The 16,648-nt window shown below is 35.3% G+C and overlaps 1 protein-coding gene across 3 annotated transcripts in view; it reads right to left on the minus strand.

The window, feature by feature from the left end:
• Positions 1-34: 34 nt before the first annotated feature.
• The window catches only part of LOC105467503 (protein phosphatase 4 regulatory subunit 4), a 105,984-nt gene continuing 89,370 nt past the window's right edge, over positions 35-16,648 (minus strand). For 2 of the 3 annotated variants that reach the window (XM_011717127.3, XM_011717128.2), the window contains 6 exons: positions 15,771-15,840; positions 15,245-15,331; positions 14,826-14,919; positions 13,691-13,758; positions 4,595-4,742; positions 35-1,155 (listed from right to left, as the gene is read on the minus strand). In XM_011717127.3, coding sequence (XP_011715429.1) covers positions 1,131-1,155; positions 4,595-4,742; positions 13,691-13,758; positions 14,826-14,919; positions 15,245-15,331; positions 15,771-15,840 — 492 coding nt within the window. In that variant the 3' untranslated portion in view covers positions 35-1,130. The remainder of the gene's footprint in view (positions 1,156-4,594; positions 4,743-13,690; positions 13,759-14,825; positions 14,920-15,244; positions 15,332-15,770; positions 15,841-16,648) is intronic. The other variant, XM_071099658.1, reaches the window with a different exon arrangement.

The raw sequence follows: 16,648 nt of genomic DNA on the forward strand, positions 1-16,648 counted from the left end.
AGAGTATTTAAAACTTTTTTCACAAACACAGGTATCTCATTAACCTATGTTTTATTTTGAGTAAATTCATTATTCATTATTTCACATTATAAAAAGGAACCACACACGCATATGCATTCACAAATTAGATCATCTTTATCATACATCGATACATTTTAAAAAACAAATATTTTCTAATATCAATATAGTTATATGCTGATTGCATTTTGAAATAGAGAAGCTGACAATAGCTTCATACAGTATATCTCAAGAACTGACAGTTTAAAATTAAGAACTGTATATATTCCACAGGCAAATTTTGATGGAAATATTAGCATTAGTACAAATAAATGCTGTTGACATAGCTTAAGCATGATAGCTTGGAATAACAGCTGATTCAGACTAGATTCATCATTTTAAATTATATAAGGACAAATACAATCTAAAATGTAAACAAAGTATTTATAAAATAAATTCTCTAGGAAATAAAGAAAATCATCAATCTATTATTTTTAAGGTATTTATAGCTCAAAGTTATCAGAAATCTTTGTGGAATTTTCATTGCCAAATTTAAATTTGGGAATGTCCGGGTACAACATATTGACACCACAATCCGGAGGGCTGCCAAAATCGCAGACGGCTATTTGCATCCTTTCAGTGTGACTTTTCAAGTGGGCTTGGAGAGTCATGAGAAAATGCAGTATCTTTCTTACCTTCCAAGTCCCCCTCCAAGTGATTATGAAGCTAGGACGATTTCAGCTGATGTAGACTTTCATACGATTTTTAAATGCTAAAACTTTAGAACAATTAAATAGCTGGTTTCCTGCACAAATAAATGCAGACTTGTCTCTTTTACGGCAGTGGTTAAAGCACATACCTAGAGATGTTTTTCATTACACTTCACTATAACACTGGAATTCTGTAACCACATTATTACTCAAGAAATATATATTATACCTCCTAGGGAATCTAATTTGAAATATGGAAAGTTTAACATCAGCTGTCATTATGTCTCTCTTTCCACTCATTAACAACAACAAAAAAAGACCCCAAAACCTAAAAACAAAGCCCCAACCATTGCTTTAGCTTTTGTGCACCAACCACATTATCTTCTGCTGCCTTTGTTTTGCCTCCTTCATCAAGCAGTTGATTTAAGGATTGGATTTTCTGGATTTTCTTTGGGAAGAAAGAAATGAAGGAAGAGAGGGAGAGTGGGGAAGGAGGGAATAAGAAAGGGAGAAAAAGAAAAAAATATGAAAAATGTTATTATGTGTACAAAGTAAATTAAAAATATATAGATACTCTACTTTGAATAAATCTAATACATGAGAAGTCTGATTAATGGAAAAAATGAATTACACATTAAAGATTACTTGGAATTATCTTTACTTGCCAAAAATTCTGTGTATATATAACATAGTATTCAATTTAATTCATCTTTTCCTACATTTTAAATTCTGTATAACCATAATGGAAGTGACACAGGCATAAATATATGAACTGCCTTAAGAGACAAGATATAATACATACCTGTGCTTCCTTTAAGACACTAATATTCCTAAATACCAAATGTGTCATCTCAATGACACTGAAAAGCTGAGGAATGTATTGCATAGAATTTGAGAAGCAAAAATTGAGATAATTTATACTTTCCAAAATCACCTCACAGGCTTATTTTAAATGAAAAGAATGTATTTTCATTTGGATATGGCCTGTTTTGAATAGTGGATACTATTTTACAGAAGAAAGACCAATATGGATATCATCACCCATCCAGTCATGTGGCAGTGTGCACTCAAGAGAGATCCATATAAGTGCCACATCAGATGGAAATATAATTACAAACTTGTATATCCAGTCACAAGTTAAAAAAGCAACTGTGGATATCAACATGCCTCCTTTAGAATCAGAAAAGACTAAACCTGATATGATTTGTTATCAAAATGTTTGTTTCTAGATTCACTTTTTAATCATTTATACATATATAAATTATATAAATAACTACATACTATGTATGTTGAACAAGAAAAAATTCAGTCTATGAAAAGGAAAAGCATGCTCAACAATGAAAGAACAGATAAAGAGAGTAATCTGAAATAAAGGAGAACTGCCATAAATATACTGGGTTTCAACAGTCTTTACTGTAAAAAATGCCTATGGCATTTAGAAAAATAATAAGTGGACAAGAGAATACATTACTTTTGATGTTACTAAATATGCTCTTCAACAGAAGAATTTCAGGGCAATCTTTTCTGAGGAAGAGGGTTTAGGGTAATAAAGAGGATTTCAGGGTCGGGCGCGGTGCCTCAAGCCTATAATCCCAGCACTTTGGGAGGCCGAGACGAGCAGATCACAAGGTCAGGAAATCGAGACCATCCTGGCTAACACGGTGAAACCCCGTTTCTACTAAAAAATACAAAAAAAAACTAGCCGGGCGAAGTGGTGGGTGCCTGTAGTCCCAGCTACTCGGGAGGCTGAGGCAGGAGAATGGCGTAAACCCAGGAGGCGGAGCTTGCAGTGAGCTGAGATTGCACCACTGCACTCCAGCCTGGGTGACAGAGCGAGACTCTGTCTCAAAAAAAAAAAAAAAAAAATAAATAACAAGAGGATTTCAGGATGCCAGAGCTAGAAGGCACCTTAAAGAAGGAGGAACCATGAGGCGGCCCTGTCATGTGACAGATATGCACAGTGAGGGTCAGTGCACTGAGCTGAACTTTGCACAGCCACTTAGCTGCTGCTGGGAACAAGACACACAAGGCTCTCTATACACCATTACCGTGTCCTGCCTCTGTTTTCATCACTTTTTTTTTTTTTTTTTTTTTTTTTGAGACGGAGTTTCACTCTTGTTGCCCAGGCCGGAGTGCAGTGGCGCGATCTCAGCTCACCGCAACCTCTGCCTCCCGAGTTGAAGCGATTCTCCTGCCTCAGCCTCCTGAGTAGCTGGGATTACAGGAGCACGACACCACGCTTGGCTAATTTTTGTATTTTTTTAGTAGAGGCAGGGTTTCACCATGTTGGCCAGGCTGGTCTCAAACTCCTGACCTCAGATAATCTACCTGCCTTGGCCTCCCAAATTGTTGGGATTACAGGCATGAGCCACTGCACCTGGACCTTTCATGACTTTTAAGTGGAACTTCCATAGTATAATCATGGGAGCAATAACTGTATAGCTAAACAGCACTCTCTGTAAATAAAAGTACACTCTGCATTGACACTAACCTGTAATATCAATGTTCATTTTTTTCTATTACTATTATGTTTTTGTAATAGTACATTGGTTCTCTTTCCGTGAGCGCTAGTCAATAAATTTATTTCTAAACTTATTTCTAAATTTTGAATGAAGTTGGGCATATACCCAACGACCAATTAAACTTTGGAATACATATAGTTTGGATGTTTGTCCCTGCCCAAATCTCATGTTGAATTGTAATCCACAATGCTAGAGGTGGGGCCTGGTGGGAGGTATTTGGATCATGGGGGCTGATCCCTCATGGCTTTGTGTTTTCTTTGTGATAGTGAGTTCTCGCAAGATCTGATCATTTAAAAGTGTGTGGCACCTCCCCCAACCCCACTCTCTCTCTCTCCTGCTCCTACTTTTACCATGTGATGTGCCTGCTCCTGCTTCGCCATCTAGCAGGATAATAAGCCTCCTGAAGCTTCCCCAGAAGCAGATGCCGCTATGCTTCCTGTGAAGTCTGCAGAACTATGAGCCAATTAAACCTCTTTTCTTCATAAATTACCCAGCCCAGGTATTTCTTTATAGCAATGCAAAACAGCCTAAATCAGATCCTAAAAGGGACTCCAGCACAGAGTTTTTGCAAAAGAATGCATTTAAGAAACTTTATTCAAAAATGCCCATGCATTCACTAAAATATGTTTAAAAGAACATTTAAATATTGTTAAAAGTCTGTTCCAACCAGAAGGTTCAGGTGTCCTATATGAAATAGCTAACTTGTAACTACGGTTTGGGTATCCTGGCAGAATCATTTATAACTTGATACAGTCTCTTATCAAGGTGATTTTTATGGTACCCCTTTCTTAAATATTTAAGCTAAAAGAAAGACTTCAACAAATCAAACAAGATACAAATAGCACATCAAAAGGAATCATGGGGGAAAAGGAAAATGGAGGCCCTTTATAACTTCAACTTCAAGACATAAGTATAGTCTGTAAACCTCTCCAGTTTACTGAACTCACAATTCTGGGTTCCATGCTGCCACTTATTTCTTAACGTGACATCAGCTGTACCCATCTTTCTGCACACTGGGTGATTAAATACCATATCCTTAAGCTAGGTGTTTAAAGGGATGCCTTCTTAGAGACAAATTCCCTAAATGTAAACATTTCATAGAAAAAAATTAGATTTCAGATATTAGTGGGAGCCATTTAAATGTTTCCTGTTGATTTCCTAAGGTTACAATGCCTTTGCCAAATGTAAGTTATTCTATATAAACTAACATAACAGAGTCACATGTGACAGTAATACCCTTTAATTTATAACATTTTCTCATTATAGACATTTTCTATTCTTTGGAAAGTACTTAAGTGGGAAGGAAAGTCTGTTGAGAAAAAGAGTAGGATAATACACTCAGTCTGACATCACTTGATTACTTACAAGGTAGCCTTCCGTGGTTGTGTATCTTTACTTCCACTGCTCTTGGGATCAACTGAGTTACCTGTCCCACGGGAAGTACTTGGTAAGGGAGTATTAGGAGAAAAGGAAGGTGGAACACTACTGGCATTACGAGTCCGGAATGAATCATCTGAAAGTAATACATATAAAGTCAGATATATCAAATATACTAAGAAAGAGGGTAACCAAAGAGAAGAAAAGGTTAATGATAGCTGACTTTTTCACTTTTTAAGTCAATTTTATGAGGGTAAAATTTACATACAACAAACCACAAGAAGTTAAGGTTTTGACATATGTACACCCCCATGAAGTCATCACCACAATCAAGATGTGAGCATGTCTATCACTATGAAACAGTCCCTCATACCCCATCATGATCCTCCTCCACCCTCTCCAAACCACTCCTGTCAACTATAAAATAGTTTGTATTGTCTAGAATTATATATAAATGAACATACAGTATATACTCTTTTCTGTCTGGCTTCTTTCATTCAGCATAATTTTGAAATTCATTCATGTTTTATGTATCAATACTTCATTCCTATTTCTGACTGGTATTGTGTGAATATGTCAAAATTTGTTTACCCATAATATCTGTTGATAGACATTTCTATTTTTTCCAGTTTTTATATATTACAAATAAAGCTGCTATGAACACTCATGTACAAGTCTGTGTGTGGACATATGTTTTAGTTTCTTCTCAGTAAATGCATAGGAGTGGAACTGCTGGGTCATATACTAAATACATATTTAACTTCACAAGAAACTGCCAAATTGATGTCCAGAATTTCTTTTCTTTCCTGACATTTCTGCCAGGAACATGAGTATTCTGGAGAGTTACTCCACATCCTCACATACACTTGATATTGTGAGTCTTTCTAGTTTCAGACATTCTAGCAAGTGTGAAGTGGCACCTCCTTGGGTGCTTTTCTTACTGCTTTTAAATTTCCATTTCCCTAATGATTAGGATGTTAAGCATCTTTTCATGTACTTACTTGTGTATCTTTTGTGAAGTTCATGTTCAAACCTTTTTCCCATTTTAAAATTGGTTGCCTAATTTTTGTTAAGGCATCTTTGTATATTCTGGATACAAATTCTTTGGTTTATATTCTATGAATATTTCCTCCATATCTATGCCTTGCTTTTTATTTTTTAATGCTCTACTTCAAAGCCCAGACGCTTTAATTTTGATTAAGTCCAGTATGTTAATATTTTTGCTTTATGGTCAAGATAAATCTTTGTGTATTCCAAAATCACAAAGACTTTCTGCTATATTTTCTTTAGAAAATATAGACGCTTTTATGTTTAGGTTTACAATACATTTTGAGTATAGTATAATTTTGTGTATGGTGATAAGACTTGAGATTCACAGGAACGGAAAGTCAGATACTGCATGTTTTCACTTATAAGTGGGAGCTAAGTAACGTGTACATGTGGTCACGGAATGTAGAATACTCGTCACTGGAGACTAGGAAGGGTGGGAGTGTCAGAAGGGGTGATGGATGAGAAATTGCTTAATAGGTAAAATGTACACTATTAGGTTACACTAAATGCCCAGACTTTACCACTATGTAATATATCCATGTATATCCATGTAATAAAACTGTACTTGTATGCCTTAAATTTATACAAATTTAACAAAGAATTAAGGTTTAGGGTTTGTTTTGGTTTTTGTTTCTTTAATATGGATATCCAATGGTTCCAGCACCACTTTTTAAGTAGACTTTATTTTTTAGAACAGTTTTAAGTTTACAGCACAGTTGAGCAGAAGGTACAGAGATCTCCCATATCTTCCCAGTCATACACAGCCTCCCAACTTCAATGTCTCCCACCAGTGGTACATTTGTTGCATTGATGAACCCACATTGACACATCATTACCACCCAAAGCCCATAGTTCACATTAGGGTTCACTCTTAATGGCATACATGCTATGAATTTGGACAATATATAAATGACATGTTTCTATCATTTTGGTATCATACAGAGTGTTTTCACTGCCCTAAAAATTATCTGTGCTCCATCTATTCAATTCTCCTTCCCCCAAACCCCTGACAACTACTTATCATTTTACTGTCTCCATAGTTTTATCTTTTCCAGAATGTCACATAGTTGGAATGCTACCTTTTCAATTTGCTTCTTTCACTTAGTAGTATGTATTAAAAGTTCCTTCATGTCTTTTCATGGCCTGATAGCTCATTTCATTTTAGCACTGCATAATATTCCACTGTCTGGATGTACCACAGTTTGTTTATTCATCTACCTACTGAAGAACAACTTGTTTGTTTCCAAATTTTGGCAATTATGAATAAAGCTGATATAAACACTCATGCTCAGATTTTTGTGCGGACGTAAGTTTTCAACTCCTGTGGATAAAAACCAAGGAGCACGACTGCTAGATCATATGGTAAGAGTATGTTTGGTTTTGTAAGAAACTACCAAACTGATGTTCCATAGTGGCTGTACCATTTTGTATTGCCACCAGCAACGAATGAGAGTTCCCGTTGCTTCACATCCTCACCAGCATTTGTTGTCAGCATTTTGGATTTTGACCATTCTAATAGGTGTGTCATGGGACTTCATTGTTTTAATTTGCACAAACCTGATGACATATGATGAACACCTTTGCATATGCTTATTTTCCATTGACATATCTTCTTCAGTGAGGTATCTGTTCAAGTCTTTGCCCATTTTTTAATCAGGTTGTTAGTTTTCCTACTGTCGAGTTTTACAAGTTTTTTGTATATTTTGGATAAAAGTCCTTTATCAGATTATGTGTTTTGCAAACATTTTCTCCCAGTCGGTGGCTTGCCTTCTCATTCTCTTGACAGTATTTTTCAAATAGTAGTTTTAATTTTAATGAATTTCAGCTTATTCTTTATTTCATAGATTGTGCCTTTGACATGATATCTAAAATATCATTACTATAAGCAAGGTCATCTAGATTTTCTCCTATGTTATCTTCTAGGAATTTTATAGTTTTGCATTTTACATTTAGAACAGCGATTCATGTTTGAATAAATTTTTGTGAAGGGTGTAAAAGATATATATATATATATATATATATATATATTTTTTTTTTTTTTTTTTTTTGCATGTGGGTGTCTTATTGTTCCAGCTGCATTTGTTTGAAAAGACTATCTTTTCTCCATTGTATTGGCCTTGTTCCTTTGTTAATGATCATGTGACTATACTTACATGGGTCTATTTCTGGGCTCCCTATTCTGTTTCTTCAATCTGTTTGACTATTCTTTTGCCAATACCACACTGTCTTGATTGCTGTAGCTTTATAGTAAGTCCTGAAGTCAGGTGGTGTCAATCTTCCAGCTTTGTTCTTTGTCATTATTATGTTGGCTATTCTGGGACTTTTCTTCTCTAGGTAAACTTTGGAATCAGTTTGTTGATATCTACCAAATAACTCGTTGGGATTTTGACTGAGACTGCATTTAGTTTATAGATCAAGTTGGGAAGAACTGACATCTTGACAATATTGAGTCTTTCTAGCAATAAACATGAGATATCTCCTTCTTTATTTAGTTCTTTGATTTCTCCTATCAGAGTTTTGTAGTTTTCCTTATATAGATCTCGTACGTATTTTGTTAGAATTATGCCTATTTCATTTTTCTGAGTGCTAATAGTAAATGGTATTTTGCTTTTAATTTTAAATTCCTACTTGTTCAATGCTGGAATACAGGACATATTGAACTTTGCACATTAACCTTACAGAATATTAACCTTATATTCTGCATCTTCACCATAATCACTTCTTAGTTCCAGAAGTGTTTTTGTCAATTCTTGTGTATTTTCTACATAGATGATCGTGTTATCTGTGACCAAAGACAATTTGAGTTCTTCCTTCCAAAATCAGTATATCTTTTCTTTCCTTTTCTAGAACTTCCGGTATGATGGTAAAAAGGAATGGTGACGGAAGGACATCATTGTCTTGTTCCTGATCTTAGGGGGAATGCTTCTAGTTCCTCACTACTGTGATGTTATCTGCAGGTTTTTTGTAGATTTTCCTTATCAAGTTGAGGAAGTTCTCTATTCCTAGCTTACTTACGGTTTTTATCATGAATAGGTGTTGGGTTTGGTCAAATGTCTTTTCTTCATGTATTACTATGATCACGTGATTTTTCTTCCGTGGCCTGTTAGTGTGATATATTACATTAAGTGTTCTTCAAATGGTGAATTAGTCTTCTACAACTGGTATAAATCCTACTCAGTTTTGGTGTATAATTCTTTTTATATATTGTTGGATTTGAGTTGCTAATATTTTTTGACGATTTTTGCATTTGTGGTCATGAGAGATGTTGGTATGTATTATTCTTTTCTTGGAATGACTTTGATTTTGGTAGTAGGGTAATGCTGACCTCACAGAATGAGTTAGGGTGTATTCCCATTGCTTCTATCTTGTGAAAGAGATTGTAGATAACTGGTATAATTTATTCCTTAAATATTTGATAGAATTTATCAGTGAACCCATCTGGGCTAGATGCTTTCTGTTTTGGAAGATTACTAATTACTGATTCAATTTCTTTAATAGATATAAGCCTATTCAGATTGTCTATTCTTTTTTTTATTATTATACTTTACGTTCTAGGGTACATGTGCCCAACATGCAGGTTTGTTACATATGTACACATGTGCCATGTTGGTGTGCTGCACTCATTAACTCATTATTTACATTACGTATATCTCCTAATGCTATCCCTCCCCCCTCCCCACAATAGGCCCCGATGTGTGATGTTCCCCTTCCTGTGGTCTATTTCTTCTTCTGTGAGTTTTGAATCGTGTCTCTCTCTCTCTCTTTTTTTTTTTTTTTTTTTTGAGATGGAGTCTTGCTCTGTCTCCCAGGCTGGAGTGCACTGGCACGATCTTGGCTCACTGCAACCTCCGCCTCCCAGGTTCAAGCAATTCTCCTGTCTCAGCCTCCCAAGTAGCTGGGACTATAGGCACATGCCACCACACCCAGCTGATTTTTGTATTTTTAGTAGAGACGGGGTTTCGCCATATTGGTCGGGCTGGTCTTGAACTCCTGACTTCAGGTGATCCACCTGTCTCTGCCTCCCAAATTGATGGGATTACAGGCGTGAGCCAATGTGCCTGGATGAATTGCGTCTTTCAAGGAGTTGGTCCATCCGGCACCATTTTAAAAAATATTATTCTATCACTATTGATTTATCTTGAAGCCTTTGTTAAAATCAACTGACTATGTATGACAACATAGAACACAATGCCTCGATTACCAGAATTTTATAGTAATTGTTGAAATCAAATTTATATTTAAGTTCTCCAGCTTTTTTCTTTTTCAAAACTATTTTGGCTACATTGGGGTCCTTTTGCCTTTCAATACAGATTTTTAGAATCAGCTTATAAATTTCTGCAGAAAGACTACCAGAATTTTAACTAGGATTTCACTGAATCTCTGGATCAATTCAGAAAAAAATTGACACTGGAACAATATTAAGTTTTTCAATCCATAAACATGTTATATTTCTCCATTTACTTAGGTCTTTAGCTTCTTTTAGCAGTATTTTAAATTTTTTATGTATCTCTAGCACATTTTGTTAAATTTGTCCCTGAGCACTGTTTTTGAAGATACTGTAAATGTTATTTTTTAAAATAAACTGTCTTTTTCAGAATAGTTTTGATTTACAGAAAAATTGACACAACAGAATAAATAATTCTCATATATCCCCTTCACCCAATTTCCTCTATTAACAGCTTACATAAGTATGCAATATTTATCATATTTAATGAACCAATGCTGATACATTATTAACTAAAAGCCATAGTAGTTGTTATTTTATCTAATAACAACTTTTTCTGTCTCAGGATCCCATCCAGGATACTATATCACATTTACTTGTTAGTTCTCCTTAGCTCTCCTTGGCTGTGACAGTTTCTCAGACTTTCCCGAACAGTTTTGAGTAGTATAACTGAAGACAGGCAGAAGTCCCCACACAATGAACAGTGGAGTCGCGTTAAGTAAAAAGTATCCAACCTGGCATTCTAAGTTCTGATTCTGACTTTTCCTTACAGTTTTTGTTTGTTTGTTTTTGGGGGTTTTTTTTGTTTCGGTTTTTGTTTTTTCTGAGATGGACTCTTGCTCTCTCGCCCAGGCTCGAGTGCAGTGGTGCAATCTCGGCTCTCTGCAAGCTCCACCTCCCAGGTTCATGCCATTCTCCTGCCTCAGCCTCCCGAGTAGCTGGGACTACAGGCGTCTGCCACCACGCCCAGTTAATTTTTTTTTTTTTTTTTTTTTTGTATTTTTAGTAGAGATGAGGTTTCACCATGTTAGCCAGGATGATCTTGATCTCCTGACCTCATGATCTGCCCACCTTGGCCTCCCAAAGTGCTGGGATTACAGGTGTGAGCCACTGCGCCCAACCTCCTTACAGTTTCATCTAACACCACTCCATTATACCCACTCCACACTTCAGCCAAACTAGTCAGCTGTTGCTCCCTGAAAACATCAACAATCATCTTTTATTTATGACTGGTACTGTGAATGGAATGTTATTCTATACACATCTCTGCCTGTCAAAATCCTAGCATACCTTAAGGTTCGTCTCAAATGACATAATCATCTTGAAACCTGTTTTGAGTCCCACAAATAAGATCTCTTCTCTACGCAAACATCTGAAACATTTGTTAAAAGATGTTCTGCTTCCATTTTCTCTTTATAGATGTGTTATTATATAGTAAATTTTTTCAGTTTCTATTTTAAGTAATAAATAACAATAATAAGCACCTTTTTCTAACCAAGAACTCTAGGAGGTATTTCATTAAACCTACAGTTCTCCCTCAACTGAAAATAATATTGAGACATTAAGATAGAATATTTTTCAAATATTTTAATAAAATATTTACTCTCACAATATAGTTTAGCTCTGTGTCCCTACCCAAATCTCACCTTGAACTGTAATAATCCCCACATGTTGTGGGAGGGGCCCGGATTGGAGGTAACTGAATCATGGGGGTGGGTTTTTCCCATATTATTCCCATGATAGTGAATAAGTCTCACGAGATCCGGTGGTTTTATAAAAGGGCAGTTCCCCTATATAGACCCTGTTGCTTGCTGCCATGTAAGACACGTCTTGCTTTCCCTTTGCCTTCTGCCATGATTGTGAGGCCTCCCCAGCCATGTGGAACTGTGAGTCAATTAAATCTCTTTCCTTTATGAATTACCCAGTCTTGGGTATGTCTTTATTAACAGCATGAGAGGAGACAAATACACCTCATAAAACCCATAACTTAAGACTTTGGATGTAAGTTTTAGAATCTGTGGACCACATCTACTCTCTTGGTTCTTAAAGTCACTTAAAAACTAGCAAAGTTAAAACGAAATAAATTAATGCACTTAATTAAAACTTTTAAAAACCACTTCTGAATCAATATTTTTAATGATTTAGACAAAGAAATTTCTTGACAGAAAATGTTACAAGATCATGAATAAATATGCTCATTACAGCAAAGTGAAGAAGTACCAAGAGAACAGGTGAGATCCACGCAAGTCTGAAGAACCCCTTATGAACATCTATAATCATCTGCACCATTAGCTCAAAGTTAATTCCAACCGGTTTTGTACACTTAAGTTTTTAAAGGCACTCCATATTTTAAATAAAGTTCTTAAACTCTGAATGTTCCTTAGTGCCTCCTAAAGAATTCACAGTTTTACTGAGCTGAAAGTAATCAATGGTTTTATTATTTATAGTCCAAGATATGGGGAAAATTTTAGTTCATCAGCTTTCTGTTGTTATCAAATTATTTCTTGTGATAATCATAGTCTACCTTGCAGAACCATTCTATATACTGTACGTGAATTGCCAATGCTTTAATGCTAGAAAGATTTTCTCTTCCAGCAAATGAAAAAGTTTACAGAACAGCCAATGAGTATATACATTCCCCATAAGAATTAAAAAGAAGGCCGGGTGCAGTGGCTCATGCCTGTAATCCCAGCACTTTGGGAGGCTGAGGCGGGCAGATCACGAGGTCAGGAGATCGAGACCATCCTGGCTAACACGGTGAAACCCCATCTCTACTAAAAGTACAAAAAAAATTAGCCAGGCGTGGTGGTGGGCACCTGTAGTCCCAGCTACTTGGGAGGCTGAGGCAGGATAATGGCATGAATGTGGGAGGCGGAGCTTGCGGTGAGCCGAGATCTCGCCACTGCACTCCAGTCTGAGCGACAGAGCGAGACTCCGTCTCAAAAAAATAAGAATTAAAAAGAAAAAGAAGACAGAATACTCAAAATGTAACCTAAAAAGAAAATGTAATTAAGCTGTTAAAATTTTCAGATCTTTGAGCAGATTCACTATTTACACTAAAAAAAGCTACCATAGATCAGTAGTAAAATTTTCAACCAATATTTCCAAAGTATAAAGTTAAAAACACACATTTAGCCACTAGTAATTTTAACAATATAGTCTACATTATTTATAGTACAATTCTATGCTCTGTTATATAAACCAGAGGCCAGCAAATTACAGTCTGTGGGTCAAATCTTGCCCACTGCCTGTTTTTGTAGATAAAGTTTTATTGGAATATAGCCACATCTATTCATTATGTACTGTCTATCGCTGCTTTTACTCAGTAACAGCAGAGTTCAGTAACTGTGACAGACCAATTTAGCCAACAAAGCCTGTACGTTTACCCTCTGGCCCTTCAGGGAAATGTGCTGACCCCTGCCACAAACTTCCAAATACATCATATTGTAAACGTTTAGCTGTTCATCTAGATTTACAGTGAAGTCCTGTTGTTTCTAACTTCCTTAAAAATTACTGTGAAACCTTTTTGTCTGTGCCTCAGTAAGCCTTCCCAGTATGGTAAAACATACCCTATCACTTTTGTTCTTTTTCTATTTTAAAAGTATTAAACTGAGTCTTGAACAGTGAAGACAAAATAGTTTAGTCAAATATTTTCTCAATTGCTAGACAAAAATTTAATTTCTTAGGGATCTGATAAAGATATAAATTTAGGAAAACACTGTATCTAGTACTAAATAAATAGGTCATTTAAGGAAAATAATATTTTGTTAAATTTAGCAATTTTTTGAAGAACTTACATTGCTACTTACCAGTTAGTGAAAGCACAGAAGTCTTTCCTAACCCTGAGACAGGTGTATATCCTGCTGTAGAACTTTTACTAGAAAACAACATGATTTAGTTTAAAATACAAAAACACACTTTCTTACAATCTCAGTCATCTAACACTCGTGCTGTTTTAATCTTCTTTTTAATGCTTTCCTCTACTTATGAAACATTTGTTGCTTTCATTTCTCATTTTTTTAATATTCATGCCTCACAACACTTACTTTGTCCATAACTTAAAAGCATGTCCTTAAACTTTTGCTTCATCAGAATTACAGTTTTTCTTTTGAGGTTCAAGCAAGGCAGCTAAGATGGGTAAAATTTTCTTGGAAATAAAACTTATCTTTAGTTATAATCTCTTTTTTCTATCTTGAGATCTCTATTGGACAGGTACTTTTGATGGATCTATTGATAATGCCCCGAAACACAGCTGAAATTCTATAAGAAGCTATCTTTAAAAGAAAAATATTTTGTCCTGAAACATGTAATTTATCTTGATAGACAAAGGAATAGTTTTAAAGATATTTGTTTCCTTAAAATTACTTTGCTTGTCAATTGACATACAGCTGTTTGTCAGCACATATAAAAAATCATGGTAATTTAATTTTTATTGATTCTCTCCTCATCTTAACTGCTTGTAATTTTGTCTCCTAGGCTAAAGGGGAAACCAGACATTCATCTATTGTCAGGATAACTCTGCTGTGATCACTTTATCATATTAACATGCCAATGGCTTCTTTATAGACAGAAACAATATTGGTAGCAAAGCAATGTCTATACACATTTAGCAAATGGAGCATACTCATACCTATTAAAAGTTAAGTGGAATATGTGACATACTACTACCTCCCTCATGAAATAATATATGGATTCTATGATATTATTAAATAGTATCATGTCAGTATTCTTCCTAGAATGCCAGAATACCTATTTTTGTGAAAACTGTTGGAGGTCTCTTATTTTTAAAAATAACAATTCCTACAGAAGAAAACTGACAAAATATTGGCCTATTAAAAAAACCTCAAAATTTATTCTGATTTTTATAAAATGTGAACTCATATATATGAAGATGTGAATAAAGATAAAAATTATGTTAAAAATTGAAGAGCTGACAGATCATACCTAGCACATTTCTCTAAGTTGCCATATTTTGCATGAAAAGCTTGATTATTAAAAGACTGGCTTCGAATCAATTTGGATTTCTTGATTTCTTTACCTAGAGTAACAAGCAGAAAAAAGGAAAATGTATTCAGTTCATCCTCAGCTGCTTCAACCCCCATTTCCTCCCCAACTACCATCATTTTCAGTAAAACACAGATGGCTTTAGCCCTTTTTTTCTTTAATTTGAGCTCACTGAAGTATCTCTTACCCTTACTAGCAATTAAAAACTACCAAAACAACTAATGATAGAAGGTGAAAAGTGATTTAGAATGAGATATATTATCCTATTGTATTTCATCTAATAGAGTGACTTTGCCAGCAATTAATTTTTATAAAAGGAAGAAAAATTATAAAAAGATATAAAAGAAGTTATTTCTTACTTGTCGATGGGGTGACAGAAGAGGGTCCAGGAACAGAAATGGGGATGTTCTTGGGCAGACTTTGCGTTGGTGTCTTAGTGTCTCTACCTAAAATAAATTCTGCTTTAAGTTCTATAATTTCCTCTAAGTCCTTATTAATCTCCATAAATATACAAGACAATTCAGACAATATGAATCACTATCCCTAGCTAAGCAGCTTTCTTTTCCAAATATTCTTATTTGGCAAGATTTACACATTTCAATCTTTGTTATTCAGTGATCAGTTTCACAATCTTACAGTTGTTATCAAACTTGAAGCTTTCCTTTTGAAGGATCTGAATGTCCACTCTGGTTCCTGCCTTTCACTTATGTATTCTTAACATCTGTACCACATTAAACAGCCAATTTTCAAAAATGACTTTTCAAAAATGAAAAAAAGTAAAGCAATTTTCCATATCAAATAAAAAATTCAGCATGGTCTTTCAGAATACCAGGATGCAACATTAATTACGTAACTAAGTGGTGAAGACATAGAAAAATTACTTACGTTTCTTTTCAAACACTTTATCACTCATGGGCCTTCCATCATTCTGTTGCTTTTCTTTCTCTAATTGTTCCTGTTATTAAGACAGTATCTTGCATTAAAGGTACAACTGAAGTAGGTTTAGAAAATTCTTCTGAGAAATTAAGCATTAGAGATTCAAATAAAGTTCATAAAAATGCCTAAAAGAAGTAGTTTTTTCCAATGTTAGTGTCTAAAGAATTCAGGGTTCTTTCAGATTTGTGCTCTTTTCATATCTACAGAATTCGGCCCTTGGGGGTCTGTCAAGCTAAAACAATGAGTTTGATATCGATGTAATAATGACCCTTCATTTTCTAGATGGTATTTCCTAAATCGCATTAGTAAAATATCCCTTACTTTGGTCACTTCAATTTCAGATTGGTAAATGGCTAAATAATATCTTTCTTTAAAAAGACTGAAAGAAAAGAAAATGGTCTTGGATATTTTTAAATGCTTTGTTTAAGTAAAATATACATAGAGAGGCCGGGCACCATGACTCAGGCCTGTAATCCCAGCACGTTGGGAGGCTGAGATGGGTGAGTTATCTGAGGTCAGGAGTTTGAGATCAGACCAGGCAACATGAAGAAATGCCATCTCTACTAAAAACACACAAAAAATTAGCCAGGCATGGTGGTGCATGCCTGTAATCCCAGCTATTCAGGAGGCTAAGGCAGGAAACCTGGGAGGTGGAGGTTGCAGTGAGCCGAGCTCATGCCACTGCACTCCAGCCTGGGTGACAGAGTGACACTCCATCTCAAAAAAAAAAAAAAAAAAAAAATATATATATATATATATATATGTATAAAGAAAGTGCACAAATTATAGGTGTACAAATTCATAGCTCAATGAATTTTCCCAAAATA

The sequence above is a fragment of the Macaca nemestrina genome, chromosome 7 (genome assembly GCF_043159975.1).
Source record: "Macaca nemestrina isolate mMacNem1 chromosome 7, mMacNem.hap1, whole genome shotgun sequence".
In the NCBI taxonomy this organism is placed as follows: Eukaryota; Metazoa; Chordata; class Mammalia; order Primates; family Cercopithecidae; genus Macaca; species Macaca nemestrina.